The 20,866-nt window shown below is 36.3% G+C and overlaps 1 protein-coding gene across 1 annotated transcript in view; it reads left to right on the top strand.

Annotated features, from left to right (window-relative positions):
• The window catches only part of PSMD1 (proteasome 26S subunit, non-ATPase 1), a 93,839-nt gene that overhangs the window by 50,461 nt on the left and 22,512 nt on the right, over positions 1–20,866 (top strand). Inside the window, exons 17-18 of the mRNA XM_033112209.1 lie at positions 13,603–13,717; positions 17,526–17,642. Coding sequence (XP_032968100.1) covers positions 13,603–13,717; positions 17,526–17,642 — 232 coding nt within the window. The remainder of the gene's footprint in view (positions 1–13,602; positions 13,718–17,525; positions 17,643–20,866) is intronic.

The raw sequence follows: 20,866 nt of genomic DNA, 5'->3' as shown, positions 1-20,866 counted from the left end.
TTTAGAAAAAATATTTGCTAAGAATTTGGGGTGAAAATAAATAAAATAATACTCAAGAACAATCAGATGGATTTTAATGTGCCAGAATTTCTTTCGGAATATAGAAGTTTAAAATACTGCTTTATAATGAAATCATAATTTGGCATCTGTGCTTATGCGGGTAGATAGGTGTCTGCAAAACAAATAACATCATATTGAAAATAGCAGTACCATTATATTCAGTGGAAAGACTTGTATGGAACAAACCTTCATTGATTTATGTTTATAGATAACATTTAAAAAAATATTCAGTGAGTATATTATAAAAATACTAACCATTATTATTATAATAATACTTTGCCAATACTAATTAACCCTTCTCCTTTTTTTTTTTACTCTTAACTAAAAGTAGTTAAAATTGGTAGTTGGGTTATTTTTATTTTTGTATTTTTAAATTAGTTTAATGGCTACGGAATATAACTGGTTAGAACAACTGCTTATTTGGCAACTTTGAGTTATTAGAAGTATAGCTAAAAATCAGAATGAAAGCAAAATAATAATAAAGAAATAAATAAAAGTGTAGCCAGATATCTCAGTTGGCAAGTAACTAAACCTGTGCTCTAACACCTCGTGCATATTAGATAGGGGCAGCCTGTAAATCCCCATTCCAAATCTTTTTGCTCTACACACACATTCACAAAAGCTATCTCTTCCTCTCTTTAATAAAAATAACAGTTGCACATGGTGGTAAATCTAAATAATACAAAAGAATGTTCAGTGGTAAATTCATTCTTGAGACAATTTTAACATATTTCCTTGCCTACTCCAGAGCAGAATAACGAATTAAAAGGTGGACAAGCACTTTGATAATAGCAAACAGGGCAACTGAAGAAACAGGAATTAAAAAGTATAGGTGTGTAGGGCTACTCAGAATAGAGGCTTATAGCTCTCATGTAACTCAGCCCTCTCTACAACTGCATGTGGTATAATTGATGTCACAGTAGTGACTCCACATTTTTAAGAAAAGGTTAAATCATCTTTATTCAGCTGTGTTTTGGATGGTAGGAATACGTGACATGCATTTTTAAAGAGATTTTCTTCCAAAATGATATAAATATAAAAGTATGATTCTTAATGGTAGAATGATATTTCAAATATCTGGAAACTTCATTTGTGTGGAATATCTCTTTTACCAAAAACTCCAGATAAATTAATTCTTGTTAAAGTAGCTTAAGGGTCAGATTCAGACTCTAATCTGACCGTAACCAAAAAACCTGATTGGTGCATTTTTCTAAAATAATGAATTTTATCCCTGATGCCTTTTTAATTTATTGAACAGATTCTATCTTTGATTTAAAAGGGCAGTATAATATCTTTTGTAGGCCTAGGAAGACACCTTCAATATCAGCCAAGGACATTTTTAATCTATCGGTCATATTTATCAAACACCCACCATTAAGGAATTTTTAATGATATTTGGATTGTGTCCATTACACATTCATTCATTTGTGAAGTATTCGTTGAATTCCATTTGCTTGTGGAGATGAAGTGAACAAGATAAACATTTTCTGCCCTTACGTAATTTATAACCTTATGGAGTTATAAACAAGTATATTGATAATTGTAACAGACATGGTAGAGCTAAGACTAGCTCACTTCAACAGGGCCCACAGTACAGCTCAAATATTTTTTGGCTTTCTGTTTTTTTTAATACCTTTATTGTTCATTGTCTTTGACGAGATCAGTGAAAGAGCTAAAACTGGAAGAATAGCTATTCCAAACTTAACCTGTTCTCCTAAGGCTCCTTCGCTCACTTCCGGCTGATGACTGAATTTACTTCTTATTTTAATGAAAGACTTAGACCAATATGAAAGCTCTATTGCATTCATCTTCTCTTCTCAGAATATCTTGGTTTTCATTCAACCTATTCTTCTTTGGGGTTATATTGTCATTTCCCTTTTCCAAAACTAACTTCCACTTAAGTTCTCAATTCTAACTCTTCACTTTGCAGTCTTACTGAATAAGTTATCTTCTTTTTTGCACATAGAATCTATGCCTTGCATATTCAGTTCCTCAGCTCTCACTTCTTTCTTGTAGACCTGCTCAGGTTTCCAATTAATGAAAAATAAAACCTTTCCTTATCCCTTAAGTCTCTTTCCTTCATCATCAAACTTCATTAAAGAATTGCCTATCCTTTCATTTCCAACATTCTACTAAAACAACTCTTAAAAATCACTAATTAACACCAGTTACTGATTTTGTTCAATATTCAGCACTGTTGACTAAGCTTTTCTCCTTAAAACTTGTAACATTTCTTGGCTTTAAAGACCACCCCCCACCCCCATCCTAGTTCTTTGTCTTTTCTCATAGAATCTGTACTAACTTTTTTTTTAATATTTAAAAAAGTTTATTAGTTTCAGATGTACAAAGCAACGTAATAGTTAGACATTTAAACCCCTCATAAAGTGATAACCCACCCCACAAGCTACTATCCCTCTGATATATAGCTGTTACAATGCTATTGACTATATTCCCTATGCTATACTCCACGTCCTGTGACTATATAGACCTATATATTTAGTTATAGTTGGCATTCAGTATTATTCTACTTCAGCTCTTCAGGTGTACAGCGCATTGGTCAGGCATCTACACAGTCTATGACATGATCCCCTGATAAGTCCAGTGCCCATCTGGCACCTTACATGATCTTTACAACATTATTGATTATATTCCCCACACTGTATTAATTATCAATATGTATTTCTTTTTTTAAAGATTTTTATTTGGGAAGAGGAACAGGACTTTATTAGGAAACAGTGTGTACTTCAAGGACTTTTCCAAGTCAAGTTGTTGTCCTTTCAGTCTTAGTTGTGGAGGATGCAGCTCAGCTCCATTTGCCGTTGTTAGTTGCAGGGGGCGCAGCCCACCATCTATTGCGGGAGTCGAATTGGCAACTCTGTGGTTGAGAACCCTCACTCCAACCAAGTGAGCCATCTGACCATTCGGGAGCTGAGTGGCAGCTCATTGACTTCATTCTAGTTGTGGAGGGCACAGTTCGCTGGCCGATGCGGGCATCGAACCGGCAGCCCCTTTGCCCAGAGCTCGCGCTCTGACCAACTGAGCCACCCATTCACCCCTCAATTTGTATTTCTTAATGCCTTCACCTTTTTCGCCGTCCCCAACCCCATTGCCATCTATCACCCTGATAGATTTAGTACACATCTGGCACCATACCTAGTTATTACAATATTATTGACTGTATTCCTTATGCTATCCCCTCCATCCCCATGACTACTGTATAACAACCAATTTGTTCTTCTTAATCCCTTCCCCTTTCTCCCATCCTCAACCCCTTCCCATCTTAAAGCAGTCCTTGTAAGACTCCTTGTAATACTGGTTTGGTGTTGATGAACTCCTTCAGCTTTTTCTTGTCTGGAAAGCTCCTTATCTGTTCACATGCCGGGAAGCAGGGGGGACTCAACAAAGGAACAATGGCCTCTGCCAGCTCCTCCATCCAGGAGAAAGCCGCCTCTCCAGCCCCCATCCCAAGCCACACAACTCAATTCCCCACCATATGTCCCTGCCGCCTTTCCAGCTGCTGCCCCAGCGCTGGAGCTCAGAGTGAGTGATTCCGTTGGTGGGTAAGTCCACGCGCGGTCCCTCTAAGAGGAGCGCCCACGGGTGCAGCTGCACTCAGTCTCACTCAGTCACAATCTCTGCTGGTTTTCATAGCCCAAAATTATGGGGACTTCTCTCCCCAGCACTGGAACCCTGGGCTGGAATCTCTCACTCCTAGGGGATGGGGAGGGGACCCCCACAGGCAAAATAGCCCTCCTCATCTTTGGGACCAGCCCGTTCTGCGTCTCTGCCCTTCCTACCAGTCTGGAGGTGGCTTCTGCAAGTCCTGAGTCGAAAGGCTTCAGTTCAGCTTGATTGTAGGTGATTCTCAATAATGGTTGTTTTGTAGATTAGTTGTAATTTTGATGTGGTTGTGAGAGAAAGTAAACACAGCGTTTACCGACTGCGCCATCTTAGTTGTCTGGCCATACTAACTCTTATTCTACCCTCTTAATATGCAGATCTTCCCCCCACCCCTTTCTTGTCTTCTCTTGATTTCATCCTCCTCTTCATTTCCTTTCTCAATTCACTCTTACGTTATGGTTTCCATCAACTTGTAGAAGAAAGCTCCTGAAACACTTTTCCAGCCTAGTGCCTATGATTCTGTGGTTATGAAATGAGACAAGTAACATACATAAGCGTTAGGAGACCGCAGACAAACCAATTTCTCTGAGTTTAAAACTCAGAGAAATTGGTTTGTCTGCATTTATAGATGCAGTTCTCTGCATTTATAAAAAGAAATGTGACATAATCTGCCCCTCCTATGTCACAGCACCGTTTGATCTAGTTGCTCATTTCCCTTTCCTTAAAATAGTTTTTCAACTTGGCTTCCACTAGCCCACAATTGACTGGATTTTCTACCTCACTGACTGTTCCTTCTTAGTTTCCTTTACTTGTTCTGTTTCATCTCCACAACCTCTTAATATTGGGGCTCCTCTGAAACTCATTGGTGGACCTCTTCTCCCTTCTGTCTGCACTTGGTGATCTCATACATATTTATGGTTCTAAATACTATCTATATACTTTAGCTCCCAAATTTATATCTCTAGCTTAGATCTTTCCTTCAAACTCCACTCTCACTGTTCAATTACCTACTGAGTATTTCCCTTAGATGTCTAAAAAAAGTCTCAAAATGTCCAAAACTGAACTTCTGTTCTTTCCCTCCAAATCTGCTCTCTTGGTTTCTTTATTTCAGTTAAAGGCATATAAATCCTTCTAGTCTCCTTCTCTTACAGCCTACATTTTATCCATCACGAAATCTTGTTGGTGCCAAAAAAATGTGTACACATTTTAAGAAAGGAAAAAACTATTAAAATTGTAATACTCAATATATACCAATAACAAAAGATGAATATGTCATGTGTATACATTTTTTTGGCACCCCGATATATAAATATAAATATTTACACACATACACACACACCCCCAATCTCAAACTTTTTCTGCCCCATGTCTACTACTTCCACCTTATCCAGGTCACCATCATATCTTGACTGGATTTCTGCCTCTTACCTGGTTATCTTCTACCTTTGCCCTCTATTATCAATATAATAGCCAAAAGGACCCTTTTTAAACAAGTCAGATGATGTCATTCCTTTGCTCAGAATCCTCTGATGGCCTTCACTTACAGTAAAAGCCAAAGTTCCTATAATGTCCTGTGTGACCTGGCCCTGTTTCCAAGTACTCTTCCCCTTCTTCACTACACTCAAACTATAAGCTTCCTTGCTGTTCCTCAAACACACCAAGTACTGTCCCACCATAAGGACTTTGCAGGAGCTGTTTGCTCCACTAATACACTCCTCCCGATAGCCATTTGGCTCGCTCCCTCACTGTCTTCCTTTCTTTGCTTAGATATCACCTCATTGTTGAAGCATACCCTAATTAATCCTGCAGTGTGCCCTCCTGGCTCTTCCAGTATCCCTTACTTGATGGGCTTTTTTGTTCTCCTTAGTACTTCACCTTTTAACTTATTTACCATTTACTGTTTATTGTCTGTCTCCTGCTAGAATGTAGTCTTTGTCGTTTTTGTTCACTGATCTCTTTGAGTTTATCCCACTTGGAGTTTGATACATTTCTACTCTTTCATCAAAATTTGGAACATTTTTGGCCATTGTTTCTTAAAAAGTTCTTTCTGTCCCTCTCTCCCACTCCTCTCCCTCTGGAACTCCCGTTATGTGTATGTTGGTGATGATGCTTGATGGTGTCCCACAGGTCTCAGGCTTTCTTGTTCATTTTTTTCATTCTTTTTTTCTTTTTGCTCCTCAGTCTGGATAATCTCAATTAACCTAACTTCAGTTCTCAATTAACCTAACTTGATCCTTTTTCTGCCTGCTCACTTCTGCTGCCGAATCCCCTCTAGTGAATTTTTTTTTATTTTTTTGTATTGGGGAACAGTGGTTTCTCCAGGCCCATCAGCTCCAAGTCATTGTCCTTCATTCTAGTTGCGGAGGGCGCAGCTCAGCTCCAAGTCCAGTTGCCATTTTCAATCAAATTGCAAGGGGCACAGCCCACCATCCCATGCAGGAATTGAACCGGCAACCTTGTTGTTGAGAGCTCGTGCTCTAACCAGCTGAGCCATCCAGCTGCCCCCTCTAGTGAATTTTTAATTTCACTTATTGTACTTTTAAGTTCCACAATTTCTATTTGGTTTCTTTTTATAATTTCTACCTCTTTATTGATGTTTTCAGTTTGATGAAACATTGTTCTATTTCCTTTAGTTATTTGCCCATGGTTTCCATTAGCTCTTTGAGTATATTTATGATAGTTCACTTAAGTCCAATATTTGGGCTTCCTCAGGGACCAAGTCTGTTAATTTATTTTATTCCTGTGAATGGGCTGTACTTTCATATCTTTGCATGCCTCATAATTTTTTGTTGAAAAATGAACATTTTGAATATTATAATTTGGCAACTCATGAAATCAGACTCCCCTTCCAAGGGCTTGTTATTGCTATTTGTTGTGGATTGTAGGTTGTTCAGTGACTTTTCTAAAGTAGTTTTGTAAAGTCTGTATTTCTCATGTATACATGAGACTGAAGTTCCATTAGCTTAGTGGTCAGCTAATATTTTGACAGTTTCCTTAAATACTTGGAGCCAAGAAAAGAAAAAAGAAAGGAAAGGAAAAAGAAAAAAAACTCTCCCAGTCTTTGCACATTGGCTCTGTGTTGGGGCACTCTTGCAGTTCTTAAATTGGCCAGTCATTTACCCCTCTGCTTTACCCTCACTTCCTGCTTGTACAGAGCTTGAGGTGAACGTTCAGGGTCTTCTCACGCCTTTCCTGAGCATGCGTCCAACCCTGAGCATGCATGGGATCTTCTCACCTCCCTGGGTATACTCGGGAGCTTTTCAAAGCCCTGTTGCCCTTTCCCAGCCTCTTCCTTTCTAGGCTTTTCAGTCTGTTTATAGCCTGTCCTATTAGACCTTGCCCCAGGCTGCTATGGCCAGCACTTAAGCCTTTAAATATTTTCGGACAAATGTCGCCTGGGGAGTTGCTCGAGCCCTGGGAGCACTTTAAGTTGAGTGAAACAAAGGCAAGCTATTGCACTGGTCCTTCAGGAAGCCACCGGACAGGTTAAAACGCACACCCACAATTCTCTGAGAAGAAGGTGTGTATTGCTTCCTCCCATCGGCATCCGGCACCAGGAGCACAGGCTGCCATCTTCACTACCACGCCAGTCTAGGGACTGTAGGTGGTAGGTGGGCAATCTAAAATGTCGGAGCACTCTTACAACAGTGCAGCAGCATGCTTCTTCATTAAGCTTTCCGCTGGTTGTTGTAAGTATTTGACTAGACTATAAAAAATGACTCTGACAGTTTTTCCTAGGTGGTTGTTGTTGCCTAGTTATTGCCAGAGAGCTGCTCATACTGTATCTGCTTTTGTCAAGAACAAAAGAAAAATGAGATATTTTTTTTAAAGATCAGTGAAACGATATAGTACAATTTAATGAAATGATGATGTCTTTAATCAAAAGAATTCTTACACTTGGAATTGAATTACAGTTTATTGTAAATATCTATGGTGTAAATTTGCTCAATGCTGCAGGTCTTCAGTAGTCACTGAAATTAGCTATTAGAAGTGGACTTTTATCATCAGAACATTTATTTAAATGTCAGAAATGAATTAAATTTTTTGAGAATCGAAGTATATTTGTGTTCATTTTTATAAAATCAAGGAAATACCAATAAAGTCTTTTAATGATCTCTAAGTTGGTGGCAACTTACTCATATTGAAAGACTTGTTTGCTGATTTAAAGGGGGAGGGTTGTGTGTGCTAATAATGCTATAACTTTTTGAATATTACAGATTTCTCTAGATCCAGGAATACAGTCTGAGATTTTTAAGAGCCGTGTTTCTTATTATGGTTAAGTAGCAATTTCTTTGTATTAATATAAATCTTATGAATCTATTTTCTTCTCACCTCTTTGAGATATCATGCTCCCCACCCACCCCCCATTTTGGCAGCACCTGAAAGAAATTAATCTATTTGCAAATATACCAAAAGCTTGTTTAAAACTATACTAGTTTTTAGTTTTCTAAAGTCCATTTTAAAAGGAAATGTTAAAGGTGGACTAAATTTGTAAAGTTTAGAGCAGTATCTGTGTGGTTTTGTAGTTGACATGTAGTAGATATTCAGTAAATACTAAACTGATAAAGTAAAAACTACAAATAATATTAGCTTAGGATATAGTTTCATGGGACAAAAGTATATTTGGGAAGCAAAACTGTTTTCTTCTTTCTGTTATTTTCTTGATAATGAATATTTTATGCATCTCTTTTATATTGTGATGAAAACAAAATCCAGAAAAGTATATCTCCCTGGCCCTTTTTAACCTCTAGTGATAGTCACTGTTTTTATATATAAACTAGCCAAAAAATATAAAAGAGAGTAGGAAAAGTTGCTAGAATTCCCACAACATGTAGCTCCATTGTTAAAACAAATAAACAAATGCAGCCAGCAAATCTGTAATGGAATAAATATACTTTTAAATTCTCAATGTATCAAAACATAAATATGTAAAAAGGCTAAGTTATAGATAACACATTGTGTTAATAAAATGGTTTCCCAAGTATTTAATTCCTTGCTTTCTACCTTTCCCCACCCTACAAAACAAAATCCACTATTTTTCCTGTGACTTAGCCATTTCTAGACATTTATTTTTCAAAATAGGTTCATGGAGACATAGAGATGAGCTTTTATTGCTGATTGAGAATTAGTCATTTTAATGTTTATTAGAAATGCTAATCCCAGGGTATTATAACAAACTACGAATTATTTTGTAATATTATCTCAGAGATAAGTGTTTATATAGAAAAGCTAAGATTTAAGGAGTGTCAGAATTATCTAAAATGACTGAAAGAAGGCCTAATGGAATTTAAAATTGGGGGTATTTTCTTTTAATTTGTAGGTTTCTCTCCATCTCTTGCCTTGTCTCACCTCTCTTTTTTTCCCCTCCTTAACCTGAAGAAACCAGGTTATTATTACTGTCAAGTTTCCAACAGTATGGATTTTGCTGAGTGCATCCCTATGTGTAATATAATGTGTTTTTCGGTCTTCTATATTTTCTGTAAATTGATAGTTGGATCTATCAGGAGGCTTGGTCACGTTCAGATTCAAATTTTCTCTTCTCCCTCTGGAGGAGCAGGACTGGCAGTGTATATAAGGTCTAGTTATTTCTCTTTTCATGATGTTAACAGTCATTGATAATTATGCTAAGGTCCATTAATTCATTTCACGTTGCAAATTGGTGATTATATAACTTTTATCATTTATTCATTTATTAACTGTTATTTAACATTTTTTATATAGATGTACACTATATGTATGTATATACTATGTCTGGATAAAGATTAATATGCAGAAGTTTTGCTTTCAGTGAATGTTTGCATTCCGATCATTGCTTGGAAAGATTCTTTTGTCCTTTTAGCACTGCCTGCTGAAAAGTTGAAGTACACAAAGAATATTATGGTTTTATTGTACTCTTGAAGAGATTGAATGTCTAAGCTAATTTATTAAAGAATTTGTCATTCCTTGTCTTAACACTTTCCTGAAGAATGTGTCAGAGTTGGAACTGTTATTGGACTGAGAAACTACAAGAATTTTTTTATGTGCTTTTGAATTTATAGCCCTCACAACCTATTTCAGTCTTTAGGTAAAGCTCTGCACTAAGCTCCCAGTGTTTATGTTCCCAGGCAAAAATTTTTCTAAATATCATGAAATTGTTAATGCCCTATTCTGAGTATACTACTTTTTTAACAAGTGAGAATCATATTAATAAAACAAATGAAGTTTTAAAGTACATTGAGGATAAACTTTGCTATGAGTCAGTTTTCCCTGGAATATCCTGCCCTTGCTACAGCTGAGGGGCAAGTGGGTAAGTGTCCTGTGTACCATTAGCTCCCTAAAAAATTGGTGAGAAGTCTGGAGGTCAGAACCCTTCATGTAACCAGTTTTCTTGGTTTAATGTCCAACTTGCTTTATATTGTTTTGAATGAATTTTTGGGCATGAGTTACCTTACCTTTTTTAAAAATAAGAGCCCAAACTATAGCATTTGAGTAGCCAAATTTCTGGTTCTGATTCAAAGGCAATTTCTGGTTATTATCTAGGTTTCAGTGGTTATAGTGTAGTATTCTGTATCACACCAACGCTGCTCAGCATGAATAAGGTAGACCAGATTCTGTTTTCCATAAAGCAATTAAGGCTCAGAGATTTAGTGATTGCCACTCTGTAAATGTCTGCACTAGAGTTGGAATCCAGGTCTTTCTGATTCTAAGTCCATGTTCTTCTGTCCACTACAGCAACCTGAAGACGAGAGAGAAAGGAGGCAGGGAGATCATTTAAGGAATCACTGTATTATTTCCAATAAGAGATAATGAGGGCCTAAAACAGGCAATGGAAACAAACCAGATTAAAGGGTTTCACTTGACTTGGTAGCAGATTAGATGTGGGGAGTGGGGGAATAAAATGATTGAAGGACGTGAGTTTCCACCATGGTCATGGTGAAAGAAGCAGTTTGGGTGAGGCATGCCCTTTATTCCTCTTTCTGTATGGAATTCGGTGTTGATTGAAGTGTTTGTGGTGTATTTGGTTATGCCATTCAGTGGATACTTCAAAATTCAGGATGCTGCTCAAATTATTTGGAATCCGTTGGTAGGGAGTTCAACAAGAGGGGGGTACACAGGTATATATTCTTAATTCCAGTGTCATTATGTTAATCCTGTGGCACTTACCTAATGAGAATTATGTATTCATAATTCTACCAAGGGACTACCCTGAGGTTTATGGCCTCACCAAATTCCCACTGTGGTAGACCCCATATGCTTAGAACAGTGTTTCTCCCCATATATATATATTGCTATATTTTTCCTCCTCTAGTGAATGTAGATTAGAAAAAAGATGTCACATTCTTGAAAGCATCTTGATTTATTAATATGATTTAATGTTGAGGTTGTAGAAAATATTCAATAAAGAAACACTGGTTAGTAACCAGTATGTTGAAAGAAAGGAATTCATATGTGCAGTTTATAGTCGGGTGACGTGGCAATGACTTGTGCTTGTGCCCTTGCACAGTTCCTGCTCTGTGGAAAGTTTGTACAAATAGTAATGTTGGCAAGATGACTGTTAGCTACAAGCCAAGAAATTTGATTGAAACGACAAATCAGAATTAGTTACCTATTTCAGTGTGTTTCATTTTTTTTATAGCAGGTCTTCTCTAGACCTACATGTGGTCTCCCTACTGGGAACTTCAAAGCACATAAAATTTAAAGACATTCAGTTAGCCCTTATGAAGTAACACTCACAGGTACTTGTTAACGCTCCCTTTTTTTAATTATCTAGCTGAATTATTAACTTAAAGGGGAAGGAAAACCATGAAGGGCTTGATATTTTTCCCAATGGTTAACCATTAGGCCTTGAGCCTGGTAGTAAATACTTGGTTAAGTCTCTAAATATAAATTTAGTTTGTCTCCCTTTGTCTTTTACTAAGTGATAAAAATTATCTTTAGTACCTAGCACAGTGCTAATATTTATGGGAAATAAAAAATATAGAAGACAGTCTCAGCCCTTGGCCCTTGAGACATGTGCAGTCTTTTTTTTTTAATTAAAGTTTATTGGGTTGACAATTGTTAATAAAGTTACATATATTTCAGGTGTACAGTTCTGTAATACGTCACCTATGTATCACATTGTGTGTAAGACATGTGCAATCTTGACTGGTATTATTTGTAATTAATTAGGTCACAAAATGCTTGAGTTTGTCAGAGGATTTGGGCATCAAATTATGGACAGAGCATTAAGTTCTTAGCCTGACAGGGGTGAAAAATGAACGTTAAATGGTGGTGCTGTCAACTACAAGTTACAGAATAATTCTCCAGTCTCTTTGGTGTAATATCACTTTAAATTTCATAGGAATATTTTTCATTGGGGAAACGTCTACTGGTAATGAACATTGATTTAAAATCTGATGATTGGTTCATTTTTTAAAAGCCATAGAATTGTAAAGTGGAGTACACCTTATGGAACTGCTAATCCCATTCCTTCTTTTATCAGATGTGGAAAGGGACCCCAGAGTGTTTGATTAATTGAATCTTGTCTCAATTATCCTAGCTATTTACAGACAAAGCAAGAACTTGAATATGGGTTTTTGACTCCATGGCTTCCTCTTATATAACTTATTATTTATCTCATTATGCATTAACTCAAAGCATATGTGTTCTTAGCATGTTTTCAGTTATTTGCTCATTTGGTTTTTGTATTCCTGCAAAAAGTTATCTCTAATTACAGAAAAGAAAATGGGACTTGTTTAATGTCATGTACTAAGAAATTAGCAAAACTAGGACTAGCACCCACATCTTCCATTTGGTAGTATGTTGCTTTTGTCCCAGCACCGAATTTTTTTTCCATATTGTTGCCATTAGTATTATTTCCAAATTATTCATATTAGGCAACCTAGTCAAACTGAGAACATTTTTAGGAAAGAGTATGGACTCTGGTGTAGAGGGAAATAATCCAACTTTCTCTCATAGCAGAATTCTACTTTCATTAACTTGGCTCTACTCCATTTGAAATGTGAAATTACCACTCACTGTAGTTTGAGCTAGGGGACAATTCCAGCATTGAATTATAGATTTGAATTGGTCTGTAGGTAATAACTGCTTTCAGGATAGTCTTTTTTAAAAAAAAGATTTTATTGAAGTATAATATGCATCTGAAAACATGCTCATAGTCATAAGCCTACAGCTTGATGAATTTTCACAGCTGAACACACCTGTGTGTAACCAGCACCCAGTTCACGATCATTACCAGCCTCCCATAAACTCTCCCTACACTCTCTTCTAGTTAATACCCCTGCCTACTGCCCGGTGAGTGTAACCACCATGACTGGGTAGTCTTTTAGAGTCAGATACTTCATTAGTCAGGGATGCCCTGTGTTTTTTTCTTTGTCGCAAATGTAAGAAAATGAGAAAAGAACAATTTCTCTGTTCTCATTAACACAAAAATAATTGCTAAAGACAAAAAAAATCAGAGTGCCCTCATTTACCGGTTTAATATTCAACCAAAGTAATGCTGGCAGATTTCAGTCTTTCTTGCAGCTTTGGAAACATCCTGGAATCTCTATAAAATGACTTTTCTCTTCTGAAACAAAACACAGAGTAAATAAGAAGTATAAGATTGACTGTAAAGCAGCGTGCGTCCCCTGTGCCCCCATGGTTGTGCCCCACTATGGAGGAAGCACGAAAGGGTGACTGATTAACGCTGTAATGCAGAGTTGTGGTCGAGGAGTCACGGGTACATTCCTCTTTCTTTGCATATATTCTCTGAATGTTGAAGATAGATTTCTATTAATAATATCAATAATTAGAATTCTGTAGATTTTTAATTCTGCAATTTCTGTGTTAAATATAACTTTTGTTTCCCATAACTATTAGAAAATGGGTTAAAATTCTTCCATCTGGATTTGAAATATGTTAACATATAACACTGTCTTCACTTCCTCTGTTTCTTATCAGGACTCCTGAACAGTGTCCCAGCGTGGTTTCGCTGTTGTCAGAGAGTTACAATCCTCACGTGCGTTACGGAGCTGCCATGGCCCTGGGCATCTGCTGTGCTGGTACAGGAAATAAGGTAAAGCACCTCCCACGCCAGTGGGGTCAGTTCTTGCCTGGCGCCAGACTGTTTTTGCTCATAGAAAAGTTTATGTAACAGCTGTAAAAACACAAGTGCGATGTGATCTGTAAGACTTAACTTGCCTCACAGAACTTCCCAGAGCTTCCTTACTTTACGATACTGGATGGCTCAGGGCCCTTAAGAACAAACCAGCACATTACATGGGTGGCTATATGGACACAATGCTGTTGACTTCCCCTTTGAAAGCATAGATTTCTTTAAAAAAGAAAGAAGAAGATACTTTTTTTCTTTAAAAAACTACTCTGGTCATTTTACACAGTTATTTTACATGTTTAATTTGCATAATTAGTATTGTAGAAATCAAAGTTCTCTTCTGAGGCCACCAAAATCAACTCAGTTTGATTCCTTTTGTTTTGTTTTGTTTTGTTTTTTTAGCAAATCACTTAACTGTGGTTTGCCTGTTTTCTCCTTACAAGTTTAATAGGTAACCTGATATTTGTTAAGCCCTCAAAAGTGAGAGAGTTGGGTTAGGCAAGTTGATGGTTTGAAAACACAATTCGTCGTAAGATTCATTAAGAAACACTATTGCTTAAATACCAAGTATTTTTGATTCACAGCAGTGACATATACATCACATTTTACCTTTTATAGCTCACATGCACACATCTTGGTGAGCTTTTCTTTTAACAGGGTGGGCATTGTGTTTATGTGGGGAGGGGTGGGGAGGCGGGAGGGAGGGCGGAATAGACAGACAAGAGAACGAGAACATGATTATGTTCCCAGTGTCTTCACAGCAGAGGGAAGGAGTTGCTTTTTTATCTTCTCTGTTCAAACTAAAATAAAATAAAGCATAGTTATTAGTTTATTGAGTGATTCCAGGATTAAATTTTAATTTGCTTGACTTTTTCTCTAAAAAGTGTTATTAGTATTGGATACAAATAACTTTCTAATCATATAAAACATAATTGAAGCTAGGAATTACAATAGGCATTTTTATGACATGTGGCAAGAATTGTGTAAAAATGTATGGAGACATCCCTTTCTAGTACTCTCATTCTGTCTCCTTACCCTGCTTTATTTTTCTTCACAGTACTTACCGCCACCTGGCATGTTTTTACACCTATTTTGTTTATTGTCTGTCTGCTCTCCACTGAAACGTGAAGTCCCTGAGAAGGGTGTGTTCACTACTAGAATCTAAAGTCAGACCTGGCACGTAGAATTTCAGTAAATATTTGTCAGATGAATGATGGAGGGATGATCACTTAAGGATATGATGATGAAAAAGTTGGACATGGTCTCTGCCCTCACACAGTTTTGTTTTTAAAATGTTTTCATTTCTTTTGGGTGAAAAATTCTTACATGAGAATGTCTCTTCGGTTTTATTAGAAATGTCATTGGGTATATAAAATGCAGTTTATAGAAATTGGCCTTCATTTTTTTCTGGGACACATATGTTCTATAAACAAAGGAAAATGTTGTTGAATGTTTTACTAAGTATCTCCCCTGTCAGATCTTTAGTAGACATTTATGTCAGGCCTCATAAGTTAAATGTAAATTAGATTTTTTTCTTTCCAGATTATTCTAAAGTTAATATGATATTTCAGAGCAAATGTTCTTTGAGACACAGCATCTGACAAGTTAATTCAATGAATATTTTTATTACTCATACTAAACAAGTCTGCTTTATTTCTAGATACTTTGTGTGATTTACGTATCAATACCGATCTGACAAAAGTTTGGTGCTTTGATTATTTTTGTTTCTTAAAAACCTAGAACATCCTTTTATTCTAAAATATATTTGATGTTATATCATACACCTCAAAGGCAAAGTTAGTGTCTTTTAACTTATAAGTTGGAAATTTGGTTATATTTTTATCATGACTATTTCATAAACAGTATTGACAATATGTGAGTAACGTTTGAAAAACCTACTCTGCACAATGTCATTACATTTTTCGTAAAAGTGGGAAGAAAGAAAACATTTATCTAGTACATAAATTATCTGTCAATAGCTCTGATTTTTGAAAACAAATATAGTCATGTGCTGAATAATGGTGTTTAGGTCCCATAAGATTATAATGGAGCTGAAAAATGCCTATAATCTAGCGATGTGACCATGGTAACATCGGGTTAGTGCAAAGCATTACTCACTTGTTTGTGGTGATGCTGATGTAAACAAACTGACTGCACTGCCAGACATATAAAAGTATAGTGCATTAAATTACAGTAGCAGGGTTTACCATCTAGGTTTGTGTAAGTGCATTCTATGACGTTTGCACAACAGTAAAGTCACCTAACTATGCGTTTCTCAGAATGTGTCCCCATCATTAAGCAGTGCATGACTAAATCCACATGTAAAGAAATCTAAAGTCGTTTTCCCAAAAAGAGAATTCAATTCATTCTTCCTTTCTTTGGCTTTGGAACAAAGGATATTTGAGAAATGACACTGTATTAAGAAATAAGTTTGAAAATCATGTAAACCCGTTGCTCTGTTCCTTCATATTTATACCTAAGGACCTTATAAGAGACATTATAAAGTGGCACTTAACAAAGGTTCTAAAGGTTGTTAACAGGCGTTTTATGGGCTAAAAGAGTTCTTGGTCAAATACAATGTACAAATGCTGGGATAAACAAAAGTTGTAGGGTTTCTTTAATGAGGTTTCCTGGAGCTTTTGTTGGGATATGTACATTCCTAGAGACTTTGATATGCTATATACATTTGAATCTTCAAGAGGAGGTGATTTATATGTATACTGGAGGTGCCAAAAAAGTGTATACAAGTGGACACTTTGGTCAGTGTTGCTCAAGCAATAGTTAGCCGTAATCAGAAGTGTCTGGACACTGATGGAACTACTTTGAGCACCTCTTATAATTGCAGAAGTCAAACGCGACTTGTGTTCATCTTTTGTTATCGGTATATATTGAGTATTACAATTTTAATACAGTTTTCCTTTCTTAAAATGCGTATACATTGTTTGGCACCGTGTGTGTGTGTGTGTGTGTGTGTGTGTGTGTGCGCGTGCAGGAGCTCCCAAACTGATTTAATCAAGGAATCCTCCTCCGACCCCCCGACCCCTGAACTGATACTCTGAAGGATATGGTATTGGGAAATCCCAGTAAATGTTTTGGAAAATCTTGTCAAGTGAAATCAATTCTAGTCCTGTTTGATTTCATTTGTTTTACCATTCTACTAGCAAATAAAATCTTTCTTTTTGTTTTGGGAGATTATCTTTGTTTTTTGTTTTTCAAAAATTCAATTTTTAAAATTAGGTCTTATAAAATCATCTAAGACATTACCATACCCTAGTATTTGAAAGAAGTTGGATGTCTAATACAGGTTTTCTAGTGAGACTGACCTGAGTTAGCTATTTATGTGGTTTTGGGCAAATTACTTAACCTTTCTTACTCTGTTTCTTTGTTTATAAAGATTTTGTGTTGCTGTTGTTGTTTTGTTTTTGTTTTATTTTTAGGATTGAGAGGCTTATATGGAATAACATAAAATACCTCTCACTGTGCCTGGAAAATAATGGGTGCTTATTAAACATTAACTTCATTTTCCCTTTCTTTTTGACCTCTTTTTACCTCAAGACGGGAGATCTCTTGTTCTGCAAGTTTCCTTTTCATGAACCATCATTATATTGATACTTAAAGCATACTCAGTTCTGAACTATTGCATCCAGTTACTCTTAAGTTAACTTGTTACTACAATGTTAGATAAAAATACTGACTTAGAATGACATGACTAATTTGAAAATCCAGCTATACAACTTTATTTAAGGTTTTTGTTTTGTTTTAATATTTTCAGGAAGCAATTAATTTGCTAGAACCAATGACAAATGACCCTGTGAACTATGTGAGGCAAGGAGCGCTCATAGCTTCAGCTCTCATCATGATCCAGCAGACCGAAATCACTTGTCCAAAGGTGAGCCAACAGAAAAATTCTCTGAAATAGAGCTGCTTTGGGCTTTTCTTTTGAGGACATTTTTACCTCAAATGTGGTAAACACTGAACTCATAGGAAGTAAAGAGGTAGGAGTATGGGAAACTTTAAATACATAATACTCTTTAAATGCATTTTTTATAGATTTATGGTCACTTTCTTAATTCAACTATATAGCCATACTTGAAAATTTAGAACTCGTGAGTTGATGAAATCGTAAGAATCAACTTTAATTTTTGCCTCGTACTATCCTTTTAAAATTTATTCAATGGGATAACTTGTTCCTCTGATACAGGATGCAAACTCAGGCAGTCCATAACTTCTTTGATCCATTCTTCTGAGGTAATAAACAGCCCTACAGTCACTTTATATAGTACATACAATCTCAGTTTAGAAATGAGTACATCCAGATTCTATGAGTACACCTTCCGAACCAACATTTTCAAAGAAACACTCCTGCATATTTTGCCCTTCTTGTGGGTAGAGGTATAATAGGCTCTCAGTGCAGCTTTGCCTGCCCCTCTCCCTCTCTGTCTCTTTCCCTCCTTCTCTCTCCCTCCGCTCTCTCTGCGAGTGCCTCAGTCAATAGCTAAATGCCTCTTACTTCATGTGCTAGGTGTCAGTGCACAGTGACCACTGACCACATTAAGCTCTCCAAGTGGTTCCTCTAAAGCGCATCTCTAGGCTTGGACTGAGGGGAAGACTCACAGCCCAGCTTTTCCCGTAGAAATCCTCATCACATGTTCTGCTGCAATCCAAGACATATTACACCCTGCAGATGACTCTGTTAACAGATTTTTAGACATTTCTTTTAAAATGTCCTCACGACAACCTTTCAGACCTCATGTTAGAGTTTGATATCTAATGTATCTTGGCACCTGAGCCAAAACTTCTCATTTCATTGAGAAAATGCATAGATCATATTTACATGTACTAAAAATTACCATGTTGATATATTAAATAGATGTGATAGTTTATGCAACAGTTTCAGGTCTTTAATTCTTAAGTTAAAATTAGGGCAATTAACAGCCTTGTACTAATTCTACTCCTATATGAGCAGCAGTCAAAAAATTGACAACAGAAAAAAAAACATTGGCATACTGTTTTCTGCCTCATCCAGCAGATGGAGAACATCCTCATTTTCAGCAAAGTAGGTTGATGGGAAGGGAGAAAAATTTCCAGAACTCATCAATTATTCATTCTCATTTTATGGAACTTTATTTAATAGATTTCAGTTTTTAAGCAGGTGGTACCATTTTTGTTTCCTTTATTCAGTGCTTCTCTGTGTAAAAATCATTTTTAAGACTTATAAAAATTGGATTGGTACAAAGATAGAATCAGACTTCTGATTCTGTATTAATGTTATTTGGTCTTCTAGAACATAAACAATTTTTCAGAGACCATTTTCTTTTTGCTTTTTTTAAAAAAAAATATATATATATATATAGCAATTATAATATGAGTAGCTTTTGCATCTTTTATTTTTGCTTTTGATCCTCTGCTGATCTTTATCAGTTGGAGGTTATCCAACTGAGTAATGTCATTAAAGAAGGAAATTAAGGCTATGGAAAGCACTTCCCCTAATATATACACATAGATTTTTATTCACTTTGACCTCACATGTCAGTTTCATGTTATTTGCATTGTGAACAAGATAAATGTTTTAGCATCTTCCTGTCCTCTGCAGTAGGATTTCATTGATTTTACAATCATAAGCTCTGCACCAACAATGGCAGAGTCCTTTGGAATGGGAGTAGGATAGGGTAGGCTGTACAGTTTGAGAAGCATTTAACTACTTATTCTAATAAGTAAAGAACACTTTTTCATATTTAGAAAAAGTAAAAAAAAAAAAAATTAAATAATTAGTATTTTTAAATCATTCCGTAAAATATTGTTGAAGCAATGCTTAGCTGATGTGAATACGTGGGGCACACTTCCATCTTTAGGTTGCATTAGAATCTAGGGTATTGATTAAGAATGTTGAGATGCAGTTATAGCTGGTAGCCTTTGCCATTAATATAAACCTGGTGGGAAAGTCAAGTGTGTACCCCCATTGCCTACAAAAGCAAAACTATGTTCTTTCAGGAAACACTATCCCAGAGAATGACATTCTTACTCAGCTCAGGAATTCTTAAGAGTTTTAAGTTCTATTTCGTTGTTTTCTGCTATCAACACATGATAAAGAGTTTTGTGGATTATAGTTTCTGTCATCTCTCTTTTACCCGATAATTGCTAATAAGACAACACTGATATTCTTTTGGCTGGGATGTGACATTTTGCTGAAAAGAAAAAGCTGTTAACATGCTTGAAGAGAAGTAAGAGTCCTAGTCACAAGGTTGTAAATTTGTCCATGAAATAAAATGAAGCGCCTCGAAATCAAAGATCGAGTGTTAATGTCATCAAGACTATAATTCCTCCTCACAGGACTCCAGAAGGGACATTTTCCGGATATTTTGTGAGATTTACAATGGACATTTCCAAAGGAAATACTTTTATGTAATCATGATATATGTCACAACCTTTTACAGAATGCGGTCTTAACACTTGGCTGTACACAGTCTGCTCTTAGTTTAAGTAACTCCACTACGTCTTTGCTTTTCTTCTGCCAGTTTTTTGCTCACTCGCTCTCAGAAACATAGACCCAGGAACATGCATCCACTCCTTGGTGCTGACAAACCCCATTTAGAAAGCCCTTAGACCAGATATTCAGAGCCCTTTAACTAGAATAATGTCCTTTGGACATTAACAGTCCTTGGAGCTATTTTCTTTAAGAACCCAACTCTGCTCTTTAGGAAGGATCCATCTTTTGTTTTTCTTGTTAAGTGAAATCTACCTTTAGGAGTTATTTGGACATGTACATAGTAAGTATCATACATAGAATCAGATAAAAATATCACAGTGTAAGAATAGGATCTGGCTCCTCCTCACCTAATACCACCTGGCCTAAAGTCTGCTACAGGGAAACTTCTCCCACCACTGACAGGGTACCCTTTTTGGAAATAGGATCATATTTGGCCAAGCTTGATAAGCTTTTGTAGTTCTAAAATAAATCACAGTTTGGGTAGATTAGGCTTTGTGAGTCATCATGGTAACCTAGAAATATTTCTGTAGTGAAATGTGTGAACTTTTTATAAGATGAAATTATAAGCATGAAATTTTATATTATATGGTGGTATTTTACACCATAAAACATTCGTAAATAGTAAT

This window comes from Rhinolophus ferrumequinum, chromosome 8 (genome assembly GCF_004115265.2).
Source record: "Rhinolophus ferrumequinum isolate MPI-CBG mRhiFer1 chromosome 8, mRhiFer1_v1.p, whole genome shotgun sequence".
In the NCBI taxonomy this organism is placed as follows: Eukaryota; Metazoa; Chordata; class Mammalia; order Chiroptera; family Rhinolophidae; genus Rhinolophus; species Rhinolophus ferrumequinum.
The sequence above is the reverse complement of the archived record's forward strand: the minus strand, read 5'-3'. Positions and strand labels throughout refer to the sequence as shown.